Below are 20,950 nucleotides of genomic sequence, written 5' to 3'. Positions count from 1 at the left end.
GAGGGGGCAGGGAGGGAGCGGCGTGGGGGGGGGGTAGGGCAGAAGGGGAAGGAGGGGGAGAGGGAGAGGGAAAGAATCTCAAACAAACTCTGTGCTGAGTGCAGAGCCCAACACGGGGCTCAATACCACAACCCTGAGATCATGACCTGAGCTGAAACCAACATCGGACCCTTAACTAACTGAGCCACCCAGGCACCCCAAGAAATACTTTTTAAAAAACACCTCTGACCTAGGTCTGTATCTTATAATCAAGGATAAGTCATAGTTTAACTGGATGGTTTATCTTTCTCAGTGACACATAAAATAATGGCATCTTAGATTTAAGGATATATATCTTGATCACCTATTCATTAGTATACAAAGTACTAACTTTTCATAATTAAAAAGTATTCCACTATATGCATGTAGCATAATTTATATAGGGAGATACTTTTAAGAGCTTCCAAAAATCAAAGACATAGAATAACAAAGGCAAAGACATAAGATGATTTAGCAAGTAATTTTCCACAAATGATTTATTTTTGTGTCTTAGTGGGTGGGTTTTGTTTTATTGCAGTTTTAACTTCAAACCCAGGACCTTCTAAAAACTAAATATATATAAAGTGAAATAAAGTGGAATTCTATAAACAGTGATTACAAAGCAAATTTCTAAAGACTTCCTCCTTAAAAACAGTCTCATGGGACGCCTGGGTGGCTAGTCAGTTAAGCGTCTGCCTTTGGCTCAGAGGTCATGATCCCAGGGTCCTGGAATCGAGCCCTGAATCGGGCTCCCTGCTCAGCAGGGGAGTCTGCTTCTCCCTCTCTCTCTGCCTGCCACTCCCCCTGCTTGTACTCTCTCTCTCTCTCTGTCATATAAAGAAATAAAATCTTTATAAATAAATAAGTAAATAAATACAGTCTCATATTTCAAAAAAGGTGATGTGGAAAGAAAAAAAAGTCCTTGAAGATTTTATATACAAGGATATTTTAGGTTGATTAATAACTAACTCAAATTCTGGGACTTGGTTTAAAAATGGAAAAGAGTATCATTTCTGCTTAAGAAACACATATCCACTGTAGATAATCTGCAAAATACAGAAGAAAAGGAAAAGAAAAATGTCACCAGTTATTCTACCATCCTGAACAAATCGTTAGTAGCATTTTAGTATATTACTTTCCAATCTTTTCTTTTGTTAAAATTGCTCAACACGTGAAAATTTTCAAGATTGTAAGCGAGGTTCTAAGATTTTTATATACCTACCACCTACCTTATCATTAACTTTTTACTATACCTTGGTTTGTTACTCATTCAACCTTCCAAACTTTTGCAATAGAGCTCAAATCACACTACATATAAAATTTTATATTCTTATTAGAATATGTCCATATAAGTATGCTCAAACTACATTAGTTAAATTAAACTAAAAACAGTCAACAAATTTATATGGGAAGGAAGGACATTCAACAAGTTGAAGAACGCAGATTCTTGTTTTTTAAAATAAAATTCAAGCTTGAGTACAGAGCTGAAGCAAATTCAAGATGCTGGGTGAGTTTTTTAGCATTCACTAGACCTCTTTTTCAACACTTCAGGTTAAAGTGGAAAAGAGGATCTTCAAAAATAAAAACAACATTTGACCACACATACAGGTAGACTTTTAAGAGTTGAAGACATGGTTTTACTCTTACTTTGTGATGACTGCCAAAATGATTCTGGATATTGAGTTGATGATCTGGGGGTTTGATCTAAAAACACAACAAAAATAAATATAGTACACTGTAAAGTATATTGTACTTTTTAAATGCATATTTTATAAGAGAACAATGAGTAATCAAAGGAGCAAAGATATTCAGTAATACCCTAGGGAATTCAACACTTGGGCTCACAATTTATTTTTAAAAAGTTTCTAAAGAGTCATGTTGTATTTAAAAAATTAACTAATTAACTCTTTCCCTAACCACTTCCTAAAGAAAAAAATGTAAGATATAGAACATGGCATGAGGTAAGGGAGATAATAAAAAGCTTTAAATTGGGGAATATTTTGAAAGTTTATAATGGATCTTCTTGAAATCATTAACACCCATTTTGCCTCAAATTTTTCTTGTAAGTGGCCAATACGTTACATATTACATATTTTAGTCTACTCTTCTTTAAAATCTTGTTTTCATATAAAAATGGAAATCGTAACTAAATCTGTTCAAAAGCGATCAGATGCAGGAGCATTTGACATATTCAGGGTGGTAGCTAAATATTTTTGTTACTGTATTCCTATTACTAAAAAAATTGGAGCATCAATCTCCAAAACATATACATGTATTACTGAAATAATGTATTAATTAACATGTTGCATTTATTATAAAATAAAAATAGACATTTTAAATGGATGAAATAAAATATAAACATCCATGAAATTCTAGTATTTTCTTCCTGCACTCCAATGGATCTGTTTTGTTTTTATTTAAATTCTAGTTAGTTAACATATGGTATAATATTAGTTTCAGATGTACAATTATTTAACACTTCCACACAATCCCTGGTGCTCATCACAGCAAGTGCACTCCTTAATCCCCATCACCTGTTTCGCCCATCCCCCCTCTCACCTCCCCTCTGGTCAGTTTGTTCTCTACAGTTAGGAGTCTGTTTCTTGGTTTGCCTCTCTCTCTCTCTCTCTCTCTTTTTATCCCTTCTCATTTGTTTATTCTTGTATCTCTTCGGTGATAATTAACCCAGAAAATAATCTAGGAAGATCTGTATTTTGTTCTTTAGCTAGAGTTTTCTTCTGCATGTGGGTAGGTGCTTCATTAAGAATTTATTAGAATTTTAAAGGGATCACAGAGCCTGCGGTTTATGTAGTTTTGAAGAGCTATATGCTAGTGGCAATAGCATCAAATTACTGGCTATATGAATGGCTTAATCAGTCTCTTAATTTTTAGAGCTTTGTGTATACATATACCAAAACTAATCAGAACACTTAATTTAAGTGTTTACTATGTGACAGGTACTTTCTAGGTGCTTGCACATGTGAACTAATTTAACCTCTTAACAACCCAGATGAGGAAACTGAGGAACACAGAAGTTAAACAATGGCCTGAGGGCACCAACCTAGTAGTGGAGGAGTGGAACCCAGGGATTCTGGCTCCAGAGCCCATGTTCTTAACCACTATGCTAGAATGGTGCATATCTCCTCTGGGATTTCTGTATCAAGAAAGAATGGGGGAAAATGAGGAAGGGTGGGAAATATAGAGAATACCAAATGCCCATAAACCAGCTTATGAGCTTATTTTGAAAATGAAATGATGAAGTAAAACTGGAATTACGGAAATTCTCAAAAGGTGGTAAGGGGAAAGTGGAGAATTACTCTTTCATAGGACTAAAATATAAATTATTCATTATTTACAGAGTTTACAAATTGGTTCAGGACTCTCTTAAGCCTCAATTGGTATTTTTTTTCTCTTCAGTCAATTCTTTCCTTTAATAAAACACAAATTCATGTGAACAATCATAAACTGTTATTATTGACCTGGTGTGAATTTGAACAATCCAGAGATAAAAGCGATTACCTAGGTATATTAAAACTTCATGTATCATATGATCTCACTGATATGAGGAATTCTTGATCTCAGGAAACAAACTGAGGGTTGTTGGAGTGGGGGGGTGGGAGGGATGGGGTGGCTGGGTGATAGACATTGGGGAGGGCATGTGCTATGGTGACTGCTGTGAATTGTGTAAAACTGTTGAATCACAGACTTGTACCTCTGAAACAAATAATACATTATATGTTAAAAAAAGATAGTAGGAAGGGAAAAATGAAATGGGGGAATCAGAGGGGGAGACGAACCATGAGGGACTATGGACTCTGAGAAACGAACTGAGGGTTCTAGAGGGGAGGGGGGTGGGTGGATGGGTTAGCCTGGTGATGGGTATTAAAGAGGGCACATATTGAATGGAGCGCTGGGTGTTACACTCAAACAATGAATCATGGAACACTACATCAAAAACTAATGATGGAATGTATGGTGATTAACATAACATAATAAAATAAAATTAAAAAAAAAAAACTTCCTAAAAGCTAACTAACATTCCTGATAGTGTAATGAGTACCACTGCCAATGAGATCAGTTTCTCTATAACATTTTTAAAATTTTTTAACGATTTTATTTGAGAGGGAGAGAGGAAGCACATGCACACACACATACACACACACACGCATAAGTACACAAGTGGAGGGAGGGGCAGAGGGAGAGGGACAATGGACTCCCTGCTAAGAGGGGAACCCAACATGGGGCTCAATTAGGCCCTGGGATCATGACCAGGGCCTAAGTTAGATGCTTAACTGACTGAGCCACCCAGGCGTCCCTCTCTACAATGTTTTTTTAAAAACTACTTCTTTTGAGCACAAAAAATATCTTATATTTCATCAATATCAAAGTAGGCTAAAAAGTGACTTATTTGTTTAGATGTTATATGGCACTACATTACTAATTAGATGCACACATGAAATCAGTAATTTTCATAAATATTAAAAAGTACACTTTTTAAATAGTTTTTATAAAATACTTTGGAGTATTTTTTTAAAAAGCAGATTCACAAATACCTTTATATTTTAACTAAAAAGACACCTCCTAAGATAAAGTCATATGTATATAAAGCAATGTTACCTCCAGAATCAAGAGAATCCCCGGATCTGACCTTAACAGTAGTAATATCACTGTCAGAGCTGTCTTGATCATCCTGTTCAGTTTCTCCTGAAAAGAAGTAAATAATATACTAGTATAGTCTTTATTCTAATGCTCTAAAGATCTAGAAAAATAAGTAATTCAACATTAAAATGAAGCTTCTCTAATTATCAGATACAGAATTGCTATTTATTATGCTTACTATTCTGGATCACAAATTTTCATATAAGCTAAAATCGAGCACATTAATGTTCTCTGAGGTACATAATTATATCTCAAACAAATATTCAGAGTAGTATCTACAAGATTATATTCTGAAGCTTTACTGTAGAGTCAGAGAGTAAGCAAATGAGCATTAAATAGTGGAAAAATTCTATCTTATGGGAGGAACTACATATAGTCAGTGTGCAAATTCAGACAAGATTAGTATATGCACACACATGTGTTTACATATGTCCATCTGTGTTTCTGAAAGGGGGATGTACACATACACCCATAACAAACATTTTGTTATGCAGGTAACCTTAGATTATGGCGGGTTCTAAAATGGTATGCAGGTAACCTTAGATTATGGCAGGTTCTAAAATGGATTAAATTTTACTGTACTATTCACAGACTGATTTTGAAAAAATGATTATTTTAATACCATAGTCATAGGCCAGCATATGCTAGAACCTTTTTTTATTAACTTTGCTTAAAATTATTAACTCAGACAAAAGATGCTTAAAATGCATATAAAGACTATCATTGCTCACGCTATCCTATTTTACCGGCCCATCAGATAAGCATGGATTTTTTTTTTTTGTGAAGAAAAATACACTATTTTCTGCTCTCAAATACCTGTCAAACTTGCACCTCATGTTAATGGGGAAAAAAAGATTTAGAATATTTTAAAAGAAAATACCTCCTTCAGAAAAATTGACCTTCTGTTGGACACCGGTGGCTTCTAGAAAAGAAAAGCAGACATGTCAAACATAGTGTCAGAAGCTAAAGCTCAGGAATAAACAAAAGCATATAATTTAGGAAAGTGAACATAAAGACGGACCAACTAAGCTTTTTTCCTATTAAATCTTAAAAATACACATATTATATCTCTCTAGGTTATTTCAGAAATAAGTCTGATACAAACTAGAATCAGGAAGAGTTTATTTTTCTTTCAGCTGCAGGTCCGTTTGTACTCTAAAATGTACCCTGTTTGCAGAAAACATTAAATTCTGTTGACAAATATTCCAGTCCCTATAAAGGTTAACTGTATTCTCATTCTATCTGCCAGATTCCCTACACTCTCTTTAGAAACCCACCATCCTGGCAGAACTGATGAACCAGTTCTTTATTGCACTGATATATCCAAAAAGGAAGAAAGAAAGAGGGAAAGAAACTCTGTCTAGCTCCAGCAAGTTCATGAACACCACTATTTCTCAGAGCCAGAGAATTTGGACAAAGATAAATGAGAAAATGTATCAAACAAATTTTAAATGTAGGGCTATTCTGAAAGATTTTTATTAAAGGGAGATAAACCCAAATGTGGCATTGCATAATTGGGCTAAAACATTGCTGAGTGATCATTTGAGAAGTAGCATGAAATAGACTGCTCACAAAGCTGAAATCTGTTTTTTTATTTTTTATTATGTTAATCACCATACATTACATCATTTCATTAGCTTTTGATGTAGTGTTCCATGATTCATTGTGAAATCTGTTTCTTTTTAGCTTTTCCTTCTAATGATTTTAATCCCTATTTGCTTTTCAAAAAGGGAAAACCACTGTGGAAGGCAAGGGCCAACACATTATATGGTGAATTTGGGAATCTTTTCTTCAGATCAGTTTAATTATATTAATATAACACTGGTCAAACTACTCCTACTATAATAGTGGCAAGTGTAAATCAACATGTGAAATATATTTGCCAGTATTTTTGGTATAAGAAAAAAACTAACCATTAACTACACATACTCTGTACTTTTAAAAAGCTAGAATCTGGTATATTATATTGCATTTTAATTTAGGATCTTTAGGGAGACTGTCTTTTCAATTTTCTTTTCCAAGCAGAAAAATGGAAAGTCAAACTTGCCTTAGTGCTATTCTCTTAAAACTTTTTCATAAATATTTCCATTCATACAAAAAAATATCATTCCCCTTTTGGAGTTTTCTAAGCATGTAACTATTATTGTACTTGTCTTTTGTACAGCAGTTTACATTCTTTATTCATATAACTAATCCCATAGCACGCAAACAAAAGATGTTTTCTTAAGAATCAATGGTTACGGGGTGCCTGGGTGGCTCAGATGGTTAAATGTCTGCCTTCAGCTCAGGTCATTCTCCCAGGGTCATGGGATGGAGCCCCACATGGGGTTCCTGACCTAGCTGGGAGCCTGCTTCTCCTCTGCCTCTCCCCCTGCTCATGCTCTATCTCTGTGTCTCAAATGAATAAATAAAATCTTTAAAAAAAAGAAGAATCAATGGTTATGCCTTAAGTCGTTATCTTAATAATAGTTAAGCCCTTGATATTTGCATGCTGCTAGTTTTCAGAAAAAACCATCATGTCTGCAATCTGATTCCCATAACGTCATAAGGGAATACTCTCCTGGATAAGGCTCGTTGATATTAAGTGATTTTTCTAAGGGTGTCTGAACAAATAAAAAAAGGACCTGAACACAAGCCCTTCTGATTTCTAGTCTACTACCCATCTACCACTGCATCAATCTCATTTATAATGGCATCATTACTTTTTAAATTAATTCTTTTTAAAGAGCAGTTTAAATTCACAGCAAAATTGAGGGGAAGGCAGATAGATTTCCTATACGGTCCCTGGCCTACACATGCATAGACTCCTCCATTATCAACATCCCCCACCAGTGTTCTGTTTGTTGAAAAGTGGTGTCATTGATGGATCTATATTTACACATCAATCACCCAAAGACCCTAATTTACATTACAATTCACTCTTGGTGTTGCACATTCTGTGTTTAGACAAATGTATAGTGACATGTACCCATCATTATGGTATCACACAGAGAATTTTTATGCCCTAAAAAATCCTCTGTGCTCTATCCTATTCATCCTTCCCCTACCGCCACTGCCACCGCCACCGCCACCGCCAAATCCTCGATGACCATTAATCTTTCTACTCTCAATAGGTTTGCCTTTTCCAGAATGTCATATAGGTTCCTGCGTGTCTTTTCATGGCTTGATAGCTCCTTTCTTTTTAGCCCTGAATACTCCTCCGTTGTCTGGATGTGCCAGTTTATTTATCCATTCACTTACCGAAAGACATGTTGGTTGCTTCCGAGCTTTGGCAATTATGAATAAAGCCGCTATTAATGTGTGTGCAGGTTTTTTTGTATGGCTCATTTTTCAATCAGGTTGTTTTCTTATTGTTGAGTTCTAAGAGTTTTTTGTATATTTTGGATAACTGCCCTTTATAAGATGTGTCATTTGCAAGTATTTGCTCTCAGTCTGTGGCTTGTGTTATTCTCTTGTCATTGTCTTTTGCAGAGAAGTTTTTAACTTTAGTGAAGTTCAGCTTACCAATTCTTCCATGGGTTGTGTTTTTGGTTTATATCTAAAGAGTCATTACCACATCCAAAGTCCTCTAGGTTTTCTCCTGGTATCTTCCAGTTGTTTTCTAGTTTTTTAAAATTTATATTTAAGTCTGTGATACATTTTAATTTTTGCAAAGAGTTTAAGGTCTGTGTCTACATTCATTTTTTTACATGTAGATCCAGTTGTTCCAGCACTCTTTAATAAAGACTCTCTTTGCCTCTATTGTATTGCCTTCACTCCTCTGTCAAAGATCAGTTGACTACACGTGGTCTATTTATGGGTTCTCTATTCTATTCTATTGATCTATTTGTCTACTGTTTTACCAACACCACACTGTCTCGATTACTGGAGGTTGAGCCCTTCTACTTTGTTCTTCAATACTGTCTTGGCTATTCTGGATCTTTCAACTCTCTATATAAACTTAATCATTTTTTAATATCCGCAAAATAAGTTGTTGGGATTTTCATTGGGAATGCACTGAATCTATAGATTAAGTTGAAAAGAACTGACACCTTGACAACAGAGTCATCTTATCCATGAATGTGGAACCTCCCTTTAAGTAAATTCTTTGATTTTATTCATTAATTTTGTAGTTTTTCTCAGATAGATTTTGTACATAACTTCTTAGATTTATACCTCAGTATTTCATTTGGGGAAGGGATGCTATTGTAAATTGTATTGTTTTTTATTTCAAATTTCTCCTATTCATTGCTGGTATGTACAACAGTGATTAGCTTTGGTGTATTAAACTTGCATCCCATAACCTTGCTATAATTGCTTATCAGTTCCTATTTTTTGTCCATTCTTTTAGATTTCTACATTGATGATCATGTTACCAGTGAAAAAAGACAGTTTTTTTCTTCCCAACCTGTATACCTTTTGTCTCCTTTTGTCTTAACGGCATTAGCTAGAACTTCCAGCACAATGTTGGTAAGGAATGGTAAGCAGGGCCATCTCTGCCTAAATATGCATTCAGGTTCCTTTATGTCTTTTCATAGCTTGATAGCTATTTCTTTTTAGCACTAATACTAATACAAAAGCTCCCAGTTTCTCACCATTATGAGGTTAGCTGTAAGATTTTTTGTAGTCTTATAAAGTTGAGAAAGATCCCCTCTATTCCTAGTTTACTGATAGAGTTTTTATCATGAATGGGTGTTGGATTCTGTCACATGCTTTTTCTGCATCTATCAACATGATCATGTGACTTTTCTTTTTTAGTTTGTTGATGTGATAGATTTTCAAATGTTGAACCAGCCTTGCGTACCTGGGACAAATCCTACTTGGTTCTAGTGTGCCTTTCTTTTTTTAAGATTTAAAAAAAAATTTTAAGTAATCTTTACACCCAATGTGGAGCTCGGATTCACAATCCCTAGATCAAGAATCCCATGCTCTACTGAGTGCGCCAGCCGGGTGCCCCTAATTCGTTTTGTAGTTTGGATTCATTTTGCTAGTATTTTGTGGAAGACTGTTGTTGCATCTATGTTCATGAGATATTGATCTGTAGTTTTGTTTTCTTGTATTTGTCTGGTTTTGGTATTAGGGGAATGCTGGCCCCACAGAATGAGTTGGGAAGTATTTCCTCTGCTTCTATCTATAGTAATTTGTGTCATTTTTTTCTTAGTTTCTCTTTTTTCTTTTTTCCTTGGTTAGCCTGGGTAAAGGCTTTACCTTTGAAAGATAATTTTGCAAGGTACAGAATTCTAGCTTGGTCATTTTTTTTTTTAAATCTCAACACTTAAAATCATTCACTCCACTCTTTTTTGCTTGTATGGTTTCTGAAGAAAAGTTGGATGTAATTCTTATCTTTGTTCCTTTATAGGTCAGGTGTTTTCTTCCTCTAGCTTCTTTCAGGTTTTATCTTTGATTTTCTGTAGTTTGAAAATGATAAACACCCACGTGTATTTTTTTGGCATTTATTCTGCTTGGTGTTCTCTGAGCTTCCTGAATCTGTGATTTGGTGTCTGACATTAACTTGGGGAAATTCTTAATCACTATTGTTTCAAGTATTTCTTCTGTTCCTTTTTTCTTCTTTTGGCACTCCGATTATGTGTGTTACACATTTTATAGCTGTATAGTCCTTGGATGTTGTTTTTTTCAGTCCTTGTTTCTCCTTCCTTTTGGCTGAGAATTCTAGTTTTTAAAATTAAGGTATAACTGACACACAACATTGTGTAAGTTTGTATATAACATGCTGACTTGATAATTTATATATTGCATTTCCACCACCACAGCCTTAGTTAACACCTCTATCACATCACATTATCATTTGAGAATTCTATTGATATGCCCTCTAGCACAGAAATTTTTTTCCTCAGCCATGTCCAATCTAGTATGTCCATCAAAGGCAGGCTTCATTTCTATCAGAGTGTTTGTTTTTGTTTTTATTTTTAATCTCTAGCATTTCTTTCTGATTCTTAGGATTTCATTTCTGTTTATATTGTCCCATCTGTTTGTGCATGCTGTCTACTTTATCCGTTAGAATCTCTAAGATATTAATCATAGTTGTTTTAAATTTCTGGTTTTGTAACTCCAACATTCCTGCCATATCTGGTTCTGATGTTAGCTGTCTCTTCAAATTGTTTTTTGCCTTTTGGTACATCTTTTTCTTTTGAGAGAGAACAAATGCATTCACACGCACATGTGAGGGGCAGAGAGAGAATCTTAAGCAGGCTCCATGCCCAGTGCAGAGCCTGACACAGGGCTCCTCCATCTCACGACCCTGAGATTATGACCTGAGCTGAAATCAGGAACGCTGCCTCTTGATACCAAATCTTAATCTCAAGATTATGTCCTGATGGTTGAACACGATGTACTAGGTAAAAAGAACTGCTGTAAACAGGCCTTTAGTAATGTGCTGATGAGGTGTCAGGGGAGGGAAAGGGCTCCATTGTCCTATAATTCTTTCTTTCAGTGACTTTATGCCTCTGAACTGTGAACTTCAAAAGTGGTTCTCAATATTTTTCTTTCCTCCTTAGATGGCACAGGATGTCTAGAGTGGCCCAGAGTAGGGAATTTTCCTTCTCCTAGCTCAGTTGGGCTCTGATAATACTCCAGTAGGTCAGGCTCTGGTTAACTAGATTGCCCTGAAGGCAGGCCTTATTAAGAACAAAGTGCTCTGACATATTTCAAAATGATTCCTTTCCCCCCCTCTCCCTGCGAAAGCATGAGGGCATTTTTCTCTGATATATACACCATGGGGATTTGGTTGAGCTCCTGGAGGTAAATCTCACAGTATAGTGAGGGCCCCATGAGACTGGGTCCCGTTGGCATTTTTCACTCTCAGACTTCTCCACATGGAGCCTCCGGCAATTCATCAGTTACAGCTCAGGTTTTTCTACCCCAGAACTGGTACCTGCAAAAGTCTCCACTTTTGAGTCAGCTCTTGAGAAGCCATGATATCCTGTATTTGTCTCTCTACTCTGGGAGGCAGGCATTTGCCCTGTGTTCTCTCCTTTCTCACAGATCCAAAAAGAGCTTTTGATTTTTCAGTTGTGTTTATTTGTTGTTAGGTTGGCGTGGTGACTTCCAAGCTTCTTACATGTGGAATGGGAGGGAAACCAGAAATCTGTCTCAATAATTTTTTGAATAAATTGATGAAGAAAAGACAGAGGGGCTGAACTCTTCTGAGGTTCCAACAAACAACAACTTCTAAGGGTAACTCATTTACAACAGCAGCTTTGCTAAAGTCACATTTATATTAGGGCATTATGTTTTATATAATTTAAAAATTACTTGGTATAGCAAAATTTAAGGCCAAATTGATTTTAGAATCTATATATTCCTTCATTGAGCTATCAGTAAAAAAAAAAAAATGAGTAGTGTAGTTACCCTCTCTTTTTGATCCTAATTTATTTCTGCATACTTTTTAAACTCCAGGTCAATTTGTTCAGAGCCAATTCACCTAATAATCAATCCCTCATATAAAGGTTGCCTAAAATTCAATATCTTTTGTCTTCTTTATATATGTATTGTCTAATTAGCCTGGGGGAGAATTTAAGAATTATTTTTTTAACCAACTTATATAAGGGAGCTCCCCATTTATTTTTTATACCATTATATTTGAAGTATTCCCTATTTCATGGATTTTACCTATTTTTGAACACTTTTAAAACTTTGATTCTAGTCTTTAAAAGTCCTTTCTTTAGAATTTTTCTAACAATATTTATCAATAGTATTCAAGACACGAACAGTAACTTGTTAAACAAGGTTGTCTTGATATCACTAATATCATTGTGCCTATGCATAGTCCAATGATATGAATTAGATGTTCTAAATAATAATAAATCCTATAGGTTTATTTGATTTTATAATAAACATCACTGTATCAGTCTACCCATTGTCTTGCCTATATTTACAATTTTTTTAAAACATGATTTTCATTTTAGTAAATGAAGGTCAAGAATTCCAAGTCTACTATTAGAAAGTCATCCTAAAAGTTATTTAACATATCTCAGAGTCACAGCTAATCAGAGACTGTTGACTCTAATGCAAAAGAGTTTAATTTCTCATACTGCACAGACTCTGAAGATAGTGATGTCTATTACAAGACATTTACAAGTACCTGCAAATCTCTTTCCCCATTCTGCTTGCTACTCATCTTCAAAATTCAGGTCAAATGCCATTTCCTCCATGAAACCTTCCCAACCTCTCCTGCAGTGTGGGGCACTTCTCCTCCAGCCTATCACATACACGTACCACCATTTCAACACTTAGAACATTACAACAATTTTTCTAACTTGTTTTTCTTTTCCATTAGATCATGTACTGTAAGAGCTAGAAAAAAAAAAGTCGTAGTTCTTTATGGTTCTAGCATTTAGGCCACTGATCGATTTATATATATATAATAAATGAATAAGTTTTTATATCACAGAATAAAGATTTTTAAGTTAAGGCTTTGTTAATATAATATTTCTCATACCATGACAACATTACTTAACCACTCAAGAAAATAGTGTGAAATTAGTGCTTAATAATTAGGTTTCATGCAAGGTTTTAAACTTTCCAGTTTCATCTTTTTAACCTAAGCCGCAAAGAATGTATAAATATTTAAATACAATCTGATGATGAATCAGCAGCATCTAGGACTATGCGGAAGTTTTAATTTCATTTCCCTCTTTTGTATTCATCTTCCTTTATTTTAAACTCCTTTGCTTCTACATGTAGAAGGTTAAAACACTTGTTTTTTAAAAAGGTATTATTCTTCCCTATGGTTATGCAGAAACTTTGAGAAATTAAACTTTTATTTGGAGCAGTAATACCCTTAATTTTTAAAAAAAGTTAAAATATTATAAAGCTGGGGCAAAGCAGAGAGAATAGGCTGGGTCAGAGTACATCCGCCCACAGCTGGGGACAACCTGGCTGAGGGGGATAGAGCTTGGGCCTGGGGCTGGCAGCTTCACCACCCAGGGTCCCCAGGACTCACCATTCCCCTCCCCCCCACTAGTGTCCCCCAGATTCACTGTGAGAACACAGCACAGGTCTTAGTCCGGACATTCTGGCCACTGACCTCACCTACTACCTGGTCCGCAAAGGGATGCCATTCCACCAGGACAAGATCTCCAAGAAGGCAGTGCTCATGGCCAAGACCAAGGGGGTTGCCCTCAACCAGTTATCGCTGAAGGAGCTACGCGCCATCAGCCCCCTGTTCGTGGGTGACACAAGCTGCCCGTGGTATACTACAGACACAGTGTGGAGCAGTACACTGCCTTGAGTGGCACGGTGGGCTCCAGTGTCGACTGGCGGATCAGCCAGGTGCGAGCACTGCTGCGGGCCCAGCGGGCCTGGAGCCCTCCCCACCCTGATTCCAAATAAAGTGGGTTCAAGAGGAAAAAATAATTATAAAAGCTGTAGCACTTAATAGCCACACGGCAATAATTAAAGGAGCTGTGAAGGAGGTACTGCTGTTCCAATAATCTCAACCAATTAGAAAAAGGTACTTTCAGAAGTCCTAGGAACTTGTCTGTCGTAAGAATAGATCACTTAAGACCATCTCTCCTGGTGGAAACCAACCACTAATTGTATCACTTTCTTTTGCCTGGTTACAGAATTTAAGGAAAATACAAAGTTCCAAGTATATCTTTATTATAGAGTCTCTATTCCAAGAGACTTATTGAGTGTTGCTGTGAGAAGTGAAGGATATTCAAGGAAATAAAACTTTGCTTATTTTTTGCTCTTGTCTGGGGACAAAGATAAGAAGATTTCGTAAATGAGATTCTGGTGCTTTCTCAAAGAGAAGACTAGATAGAATGTAGGAGTCATTTTGCCTCCTTTCTTCTTGTGCTGTCCATACAGGCTAATATGGAGTGCTATGATAAATATGTCCAGGTAAGTATGTAACTCTCTGAATTTACTCTTAGAACAAACAAATGTCACTTTGAGTAATTTGTGGTCTTTATTCCTGCCACTGGTATAAACCAGGGACTGGTAAACTTTTTCTATACAGGGCCAAATAGTAAATATTTGAGACTTTGCCAGCCACACGAGGTCTCTTTTCTTAGCTCACAGGCTGTATAAAAACAGGATTGCAGGTCAGATTTTACTCAGAGGCCAACTCCCCATACAGACACCTTTAAGAGCGGTACCTGTAAGATTATTCAGTGCCAATCACGCTTTCGCGAAGAGTCAGAATGGGGTAGCAGGAAAGAGAGTGTAAAGAATAGTTTGGGGATATCAATAATACTCAAGCTCCATGAATAGTCACTTTTAATACTCTAAGAAGGTACTAACATTACTATAAAAAAGAATGAGAGGATGCCATTCTCTATTAATCCTGTAGAAATTTTTCTTTAAACTGGAAAGCAGTTTTTAAAAAGTTAGTTCTTATTATAAAGTACTTACAAAAATAATTTCTAAATCTACAATAGAAAGTAAAAGTACTGGATTAATTCAGCTCCAACTTCTATCCCAATTAAGAGACTGTAACTTAAAAACTTTTTTTTAAGTTTTTAAATAGAACACTTGAGAAACTCTGGTGGGTATGAGTACACATGAGTTGCATACTGCAAGGAACATTTTCAGTACCCAGACACTAAATCCTGAAGTCTCTAAGAAATCAGCCTGAACTTAAGTGAAAGATGAATTTCAAAGAAGTTGCAACAAGTTATTAAAAAAAAGGAAGCGTCCTTCCTTTTGACTCATCTCTAAATTTAGAAAAATACTGTAACTTAAAACTAAGTCCAACCACAATCAATGTAGGTTCACTCTTGGTATCTTATGTCCTACACCAAGGCAAACACTGGAAAAGCATTTAAACCAATTCAACAAACATGGCAAAGGACACTGAACTTACTATGAAAAACATCTAGAATTTACTTTCTAAATCAAGAAAAAATGTGAACATGTAAGTTGAGATCCCCTTTTCTCTCAGCAGTGTGAATTTAACAAAGTCTAATTAATAAAAATTAAAATGTATTTGTTATTACACGTTCATATACGAATTTAAATTAATATGACAAAAGACATAATTTCAGATAGAATAAAAACCAGGGTGATTAAGAAAGATCATGGCCATAGGGACAGTGTCCCACAAGCTGAGATAATGAACAAAGTAATATTCTCAAGCTCACGACTAAATGTGTATATTCCTGTATTCTGGTAATGAAAATCCTCAAAAAGAACCTGTAAGAATTAGAGATAAACAAACCTAATTCACTCATTTTAGTATTTCCATTTGTTTTGTATGCCGAATCTGCAAGAGAGATAGCAAGAAAATGATTAGAGCTTAAAAGGAAATGCATCATATGGTTCTTTACCACAAGTTCATCATCAAAACCTTAACAGATCTTTATCATTATAATACTTAAAATAACAGTTAGCCATCCATCAAAAAAAACCATCCTAATTCTTTCTTAAAGAAAAGGACTGAGGAGTAGAAACCTAATGTGAAGATAAATAAGGTTCTTTTTTAGTTTCCATGAGAAAGTACCCTAATAAACTCTGAAAATGAAGCAAGAGTAGACTGCTTGGAATGACTTTACTAGTTTTCTTTTATAGTCAAGAAATCAACTTAAGGGCAACATTTCTTAGAGGTTTTAGTCAAAAAGAAATATAAATGAGGCAGAAAAATTTTATAGCCCTGAGCTATTAAAGCCTCAGTCTTGTTTTTTTTTAGTAGCATTATGCTGGGAAAAATAAAAAGTCCCTGATCCTAGTTTAAAATCATCATGCTAACAAAAAATATCATAGCAACATATTAAGAACAACCTCTTAAAAAGAATAAGAAAGCCCTTTATATATGTATATGGAAAGATGTGTTAATATATTAAATAGAAATAAACACAATTAGGAAGGTGCAGAAAAGAGTGTTTATTGGGCTAACATTTGTGTTAAGAAGGGAGGAAAATATTTATACATGAGTTTCCTTGTATCTCCATAAAATATCTCTAAAAAAATACCTAAGAAACTGAAAACATTGGTTGCCTCTGATGAGGAGACTGAGTGCGTAAAGGACAGAGAGGGCAGGGAGATTTTTCATTGTATATTTATAATAACTTTTAAATTCTGAACCATATGAATACACGTGCTAACCTATTTAAAAATAAAACTATATTTATAAAACAGTTAAACCAACAGACAAAATAATCTCTTACCAGATCTTGGACTTCTTAGAGGGGGTCTACGCAGGCTGATTATAGGATCTTCACTCACCACTAATATAGGAAAACATTTAAAAAAAATATGAAATGAACAAATAAACAAGTAAACAATAAACAAATAAATTATTGTTGTCTCCAAAACAAAACAGATAGTGAGGGAATGATTTCCATTTCAGTGAAAATGATCAGGCACTATATGAATGGATGTTGACAAAGGGATACCTGCACTGATAGAAACTTTGAGCAGATGACTTCCCTAAATCTTTCAGCTCTCAGATTTTATGAAATATCTACCTTAGTTGCTAGTACTTCACACATCAGGTATTTAAAACTTAAAGAATTACCTTTAAAAATAAATCTTGTACATGTTCATAATCCCATCATTACAACTTCCTTCTTTTCCTCTTCTGCATTCCCACCCTTTTCAGATTTAGTTAAACCTAAAGCTCAACTTAATCTATAGGCATCAATTACTATTTCAGTTCCATCTTTTAAGAAGCATTTCCTGTATGCTCGCCTTATATAAGATACTTGAAGGAGAAAGAGTACCAAAGAGAGGTATTAGAGAATAAAATAGCAAGTATCCTTCTTCTGTAGCAATCTTTGTCCCTTGCCTGCTTTTGCTCACCACCGCACACCCAGCATCTAGTGTGGGGACTGGCATAAAGTAGGTGCTCGATAAATATCTGGAGAATGAATGAATGCTCCAAAGAATCAAATGTTCAGCAGCCAAAGAATCAAATGTTTGTGATAAAATAGTAGGCATTAAAAAATAATTATCTATGATTATTTAGCTAGGAACCACAACTATTAGAACAAAAATATCTATTTAACTGTAGGAAAAATAAATGAAATTCTCCTAATATAATTTCATGTTGTAAAATTAGCTTCATGATTTCCAGTAAAGAATGAATCTGATCGCAGAACAGTCATATAAGTATACATGGACTGAACCGGATGAACAACCCAACAGCTATTTTAATGTGAAAACAATTCAGTTCTGGGACTTCTAACAATAAGAAGAGTTCAAACTGTATCCGTCTTCTAAGCTAATATAATCAACGTTTAACATGACTTACAAAAACAGGATGACAAATGATGTAGTTGTCTTTATTAGGTTGTTTTAGAAGGTGGCCCCTTGGTTTAGGTCTTTATTTTTTAAAGATTTATTTATCTGAGAGAGAGAGACCATGCGTGCAAGTGAGGGAAGGGACAGAAGGAGAGAATCTTTAAGCAGATTCCCCACTGAGCAGGGAGCCCTATTTGGGGCTCAATCTTATCACCCAAGAGATCATGACCCATGGTAAAACCAAGTCGGATGCTTGACTGAGCCATCCAGGCGCCCTTCAAAGTATTTTTCTAAGAGAGTTTATAACCCTTTTTTTTTTTGACAGTGAGAGAGACAGCGAGAGAGGGAACACAAGCAGAGGGAGTGGGAGAGGGAGATGCAGGCTTCCCGCTGAGCATGGAGCCTAATGCGGGCCTCGATCCCAGGACCCTGGGATCATGACCTGAGCCAAAGGCAGACACTTAACGACTGAGCCACTCAGGCGCCCCGAAGAGAGTTTATAATCTTAACACAGTAATATAGGCATCAAATATAAAGGGTATGTTTATTTGGAACTAAACTTGAACTTTATTCTAAATTGAGAACAGAATAGGTCAAATTATAAAGCATAATTTTTTTTTTTTTAAGATTTATTTGAGTTAGAGAGAGAGTGTGTGCGCACGTGCATGCATAGGAGGAGGAGCAGAGGGAGAGAGTCTCAAGCAGCGAGCCCAATGTGGGGCTCGATCCCAGGACCCTGAGATCATGACTTGAGCTGAAATCAAGAGTCTGACGCTCAAATGACTGAGACACCCAGGCACCCCAAAGCATAATCTTATCAGAAGCAATGGATAAGGAAACAAGTCAAGATATGTTATTAAAAAAAAAAAAAAGCCAGGGATGGTCAGTTTCATAGTTACGATTATTTACAGTTGTGGGACTTTCCTAATATCAAAAAAAGCAAACTGAAAATAAATAGAACTAAAAACTAAAAGGATACTAAGCATTAATAACTGAACTAAATCCTTTCCCCTGCTTTTCAAAATAATTTAAATGGTTTTTAAAACTCAAGTAGACTATCAATGTAGCCTACTTCTATGTTACATTGATACTAAGATACAAATATTTCTACACTTTAACATCTCTGAAATTGGGATGCATCATACCATCTATGGCATATTATAGTTTAATTGGCAGTATTTCTTCTTTCTAGGTGGTACATAAAAAAATGATGGTAGATCTTACAACTGATGACATTTTAGATTTGATGAAACACTGACCACATCATGTCATGATTTTACTATCTAGACTACTTAATCCATTTTATTTTATTTATTTTTTTAAGGAGGCACCATGCCCAAAATGGGGCGTGAATTCATGACCCTGAGATCAAGAGTCCCATGCTTTACTGACTGAGCCAGCCAGGTGCCCCCCACTTAATCCATTTTAAATGGAAAGTAGTGTGACATAATCATGCACACCACACTTAACGAACTTCACTGAGTAGCTAATTATTACACAAGAGAGTGACAATGAGGTGCTTAGGGAAAATGAAAAGGCTTTGGAGAAGACAAACCTGGGTATGAATTTTGGTTCCATCATATATCATGTAATCATAGGGAAGAGTCTTAGCTTCTCTGAGCTCCAGTTTCCTCACCTATAAAATCGCTACATTGATCCTGCAGAGTTATGTGAATGAATGACGATACACAAAGTGGCAGGTAATTAGTAGTTACTCAAGTATCCATCCCATCTTTTCTTGACATATGCCTATATGGCTTAATCCAATAAACAATCTACAGAGAAGATTCACTGAACCGCCGAGTAAGTTATGATTTGGGACCCTTGATGAACCAGGCTATCATGTGTACATAAAAAAAAGTTGGCAGATAAGGCAAAAAACAAAATCACTTTTCTTACCTGGAGTTTCTTGTGTTCTCTGGATAGTTTTCTTTGGGACTGTTTGGCTTAAAACAGTTTGTGAAGATGGTTCGTCCTCTAAAGAACAGACATGACTTTTGTCAAAATTCAGAATATATGACGTGGGTACAGATTATGCACCTTAACAGCAATATATAAGCAGAAATGCAAGTAATTCATTTCTTTAGAAATGTGTAATTAGATCTACCAAAATTTAGGAATTTGGGTATAACTTCTCAAAGCTATATAAAAAATAAACTCACTTTGGATGGTTTACAATGAGTATATTACTTTAGAAATTTAAAAGATGGGCCACAGTTTCAGAAATGATGTGGAAGAATGGAGAAGTGTGAAAAATGTTTAGAACCTTATAGATTTACTAAAACAGAAATAAACCCTTTATGTATTAAAAAAAAGTTAGCGTATATAACTGCACTAGGCTCTGTGGCAGAGTCAATATAATGTAACCTATTTATTGCCTACCATGTGCAAAGAGGTCTTCAGATATAGAAGGAGATAAAATTAACCTAACTTCAAAGATGATGGGATCTTTGTCTTCAGGAAGCTTCTAATCTTAAAAGAGAGATAAAACTAAGTGGGCTAAACTCTCTTGAGTAGCTACACCCAATAGCAACTTACATCCCTTTAACATAGTTTTCAAAATCAACTCATCTTCAAATGTGTCAGCACTTCATGTGTCAGGTACAAGCGTTGCTTATTAACTCTGCTCTGAGCTGAAAATCCACCTCTCCATATCTATCAATGGGCTACCATTAACTATGTAATCCCATTGTGATTAAAACCCCCGGATTTTTAGCTCACAGGTGCCTTACGTGGGGCTAACACGAAACTTCACCTGTGACTCAGTGTTAGCTGGGGGAGAAGGAGGAGGGTGGGAGAGGATGGCTTAAGGGAGTTGCTTCACCTGTGACCTACCTAAAACTATACACTCGCCTTGCCAGTATCCTCTCGGACCCATTTAGTGGAAAACTAATTAAAAATCTCGTTTTGTCGAGCTACTTAACCAATGAGATCACATCGAGGGCCCCGAACGTGGCGAAGTTTTACAGAGTCCACCATACTTGAGACAGAGCTCAAGTTTATCAGGCATTAGGGATCCTCAAGCTCAGGATACCTGCCTTACCCCACCTCAGTGTATTTGGGTGGGGTCTCCAGTCAACTCACCAACGAA

General features: G+C 35.8%; 1 protein-coding gene across 2 annotated transcripts in view; it reads right to left on the bottom strand.

Moving 5' to 3' along the window:
* TOR1AIP1 (torsin 1A interacting protein 1) overlaps positions 1-20,950 on the bottom strand; it is a 40,011-nt gene that overhangs the window by 17,372 nt on the left and 1,689 nt on the right. For both annotated transcript variants that reach the window (XM_027612710.2, XM_027612709.2), the window contains exons 2-7: positions 19,759-19,836; positions 16,785-16,844; positions 15,839-15,883; positions 5,558-5,599; positions 4,636-4,722; positions 1,666-1,722 (exon numbers count right to left, since the gene is read on the bottom strand). In XM_027612710.2, coding sequence (XP_027468511.2) covers positions 1,666-1,722; positions 4,636-4,722; positions 5,558-5,599; positions 15,839-15,883; positions 16,785-16,844; positions 19,759-19,836 — 369 coding nt within the window. The remainder of the gene's footprint in view (positions 1-1,665; positions 1,723-4,635; positions 4,723-5,557; positions 5,600-15,838; positions 15,884-16,784; positions 16,845-19,758; positions 19,837-20,950) is intronic.

This window comes from Zalophus californianus, chromosome 10 (genome assembly GCF_009762305.2).
Source record: "Zalophus californianus isolate mZalCal1 chromosome 10, mZalCal1.pri.v2, whole genome shotgun sequence".
NCBI classification, from domain to species: Eukaryota; Metazoa; Chordata; class Mammalia; order Carnivora; family Otariidae; genus Zalophus; species Zalophus californianus.
This window is presented reverse-complemented; position numbering and strand designations above follow the sequence as displayed.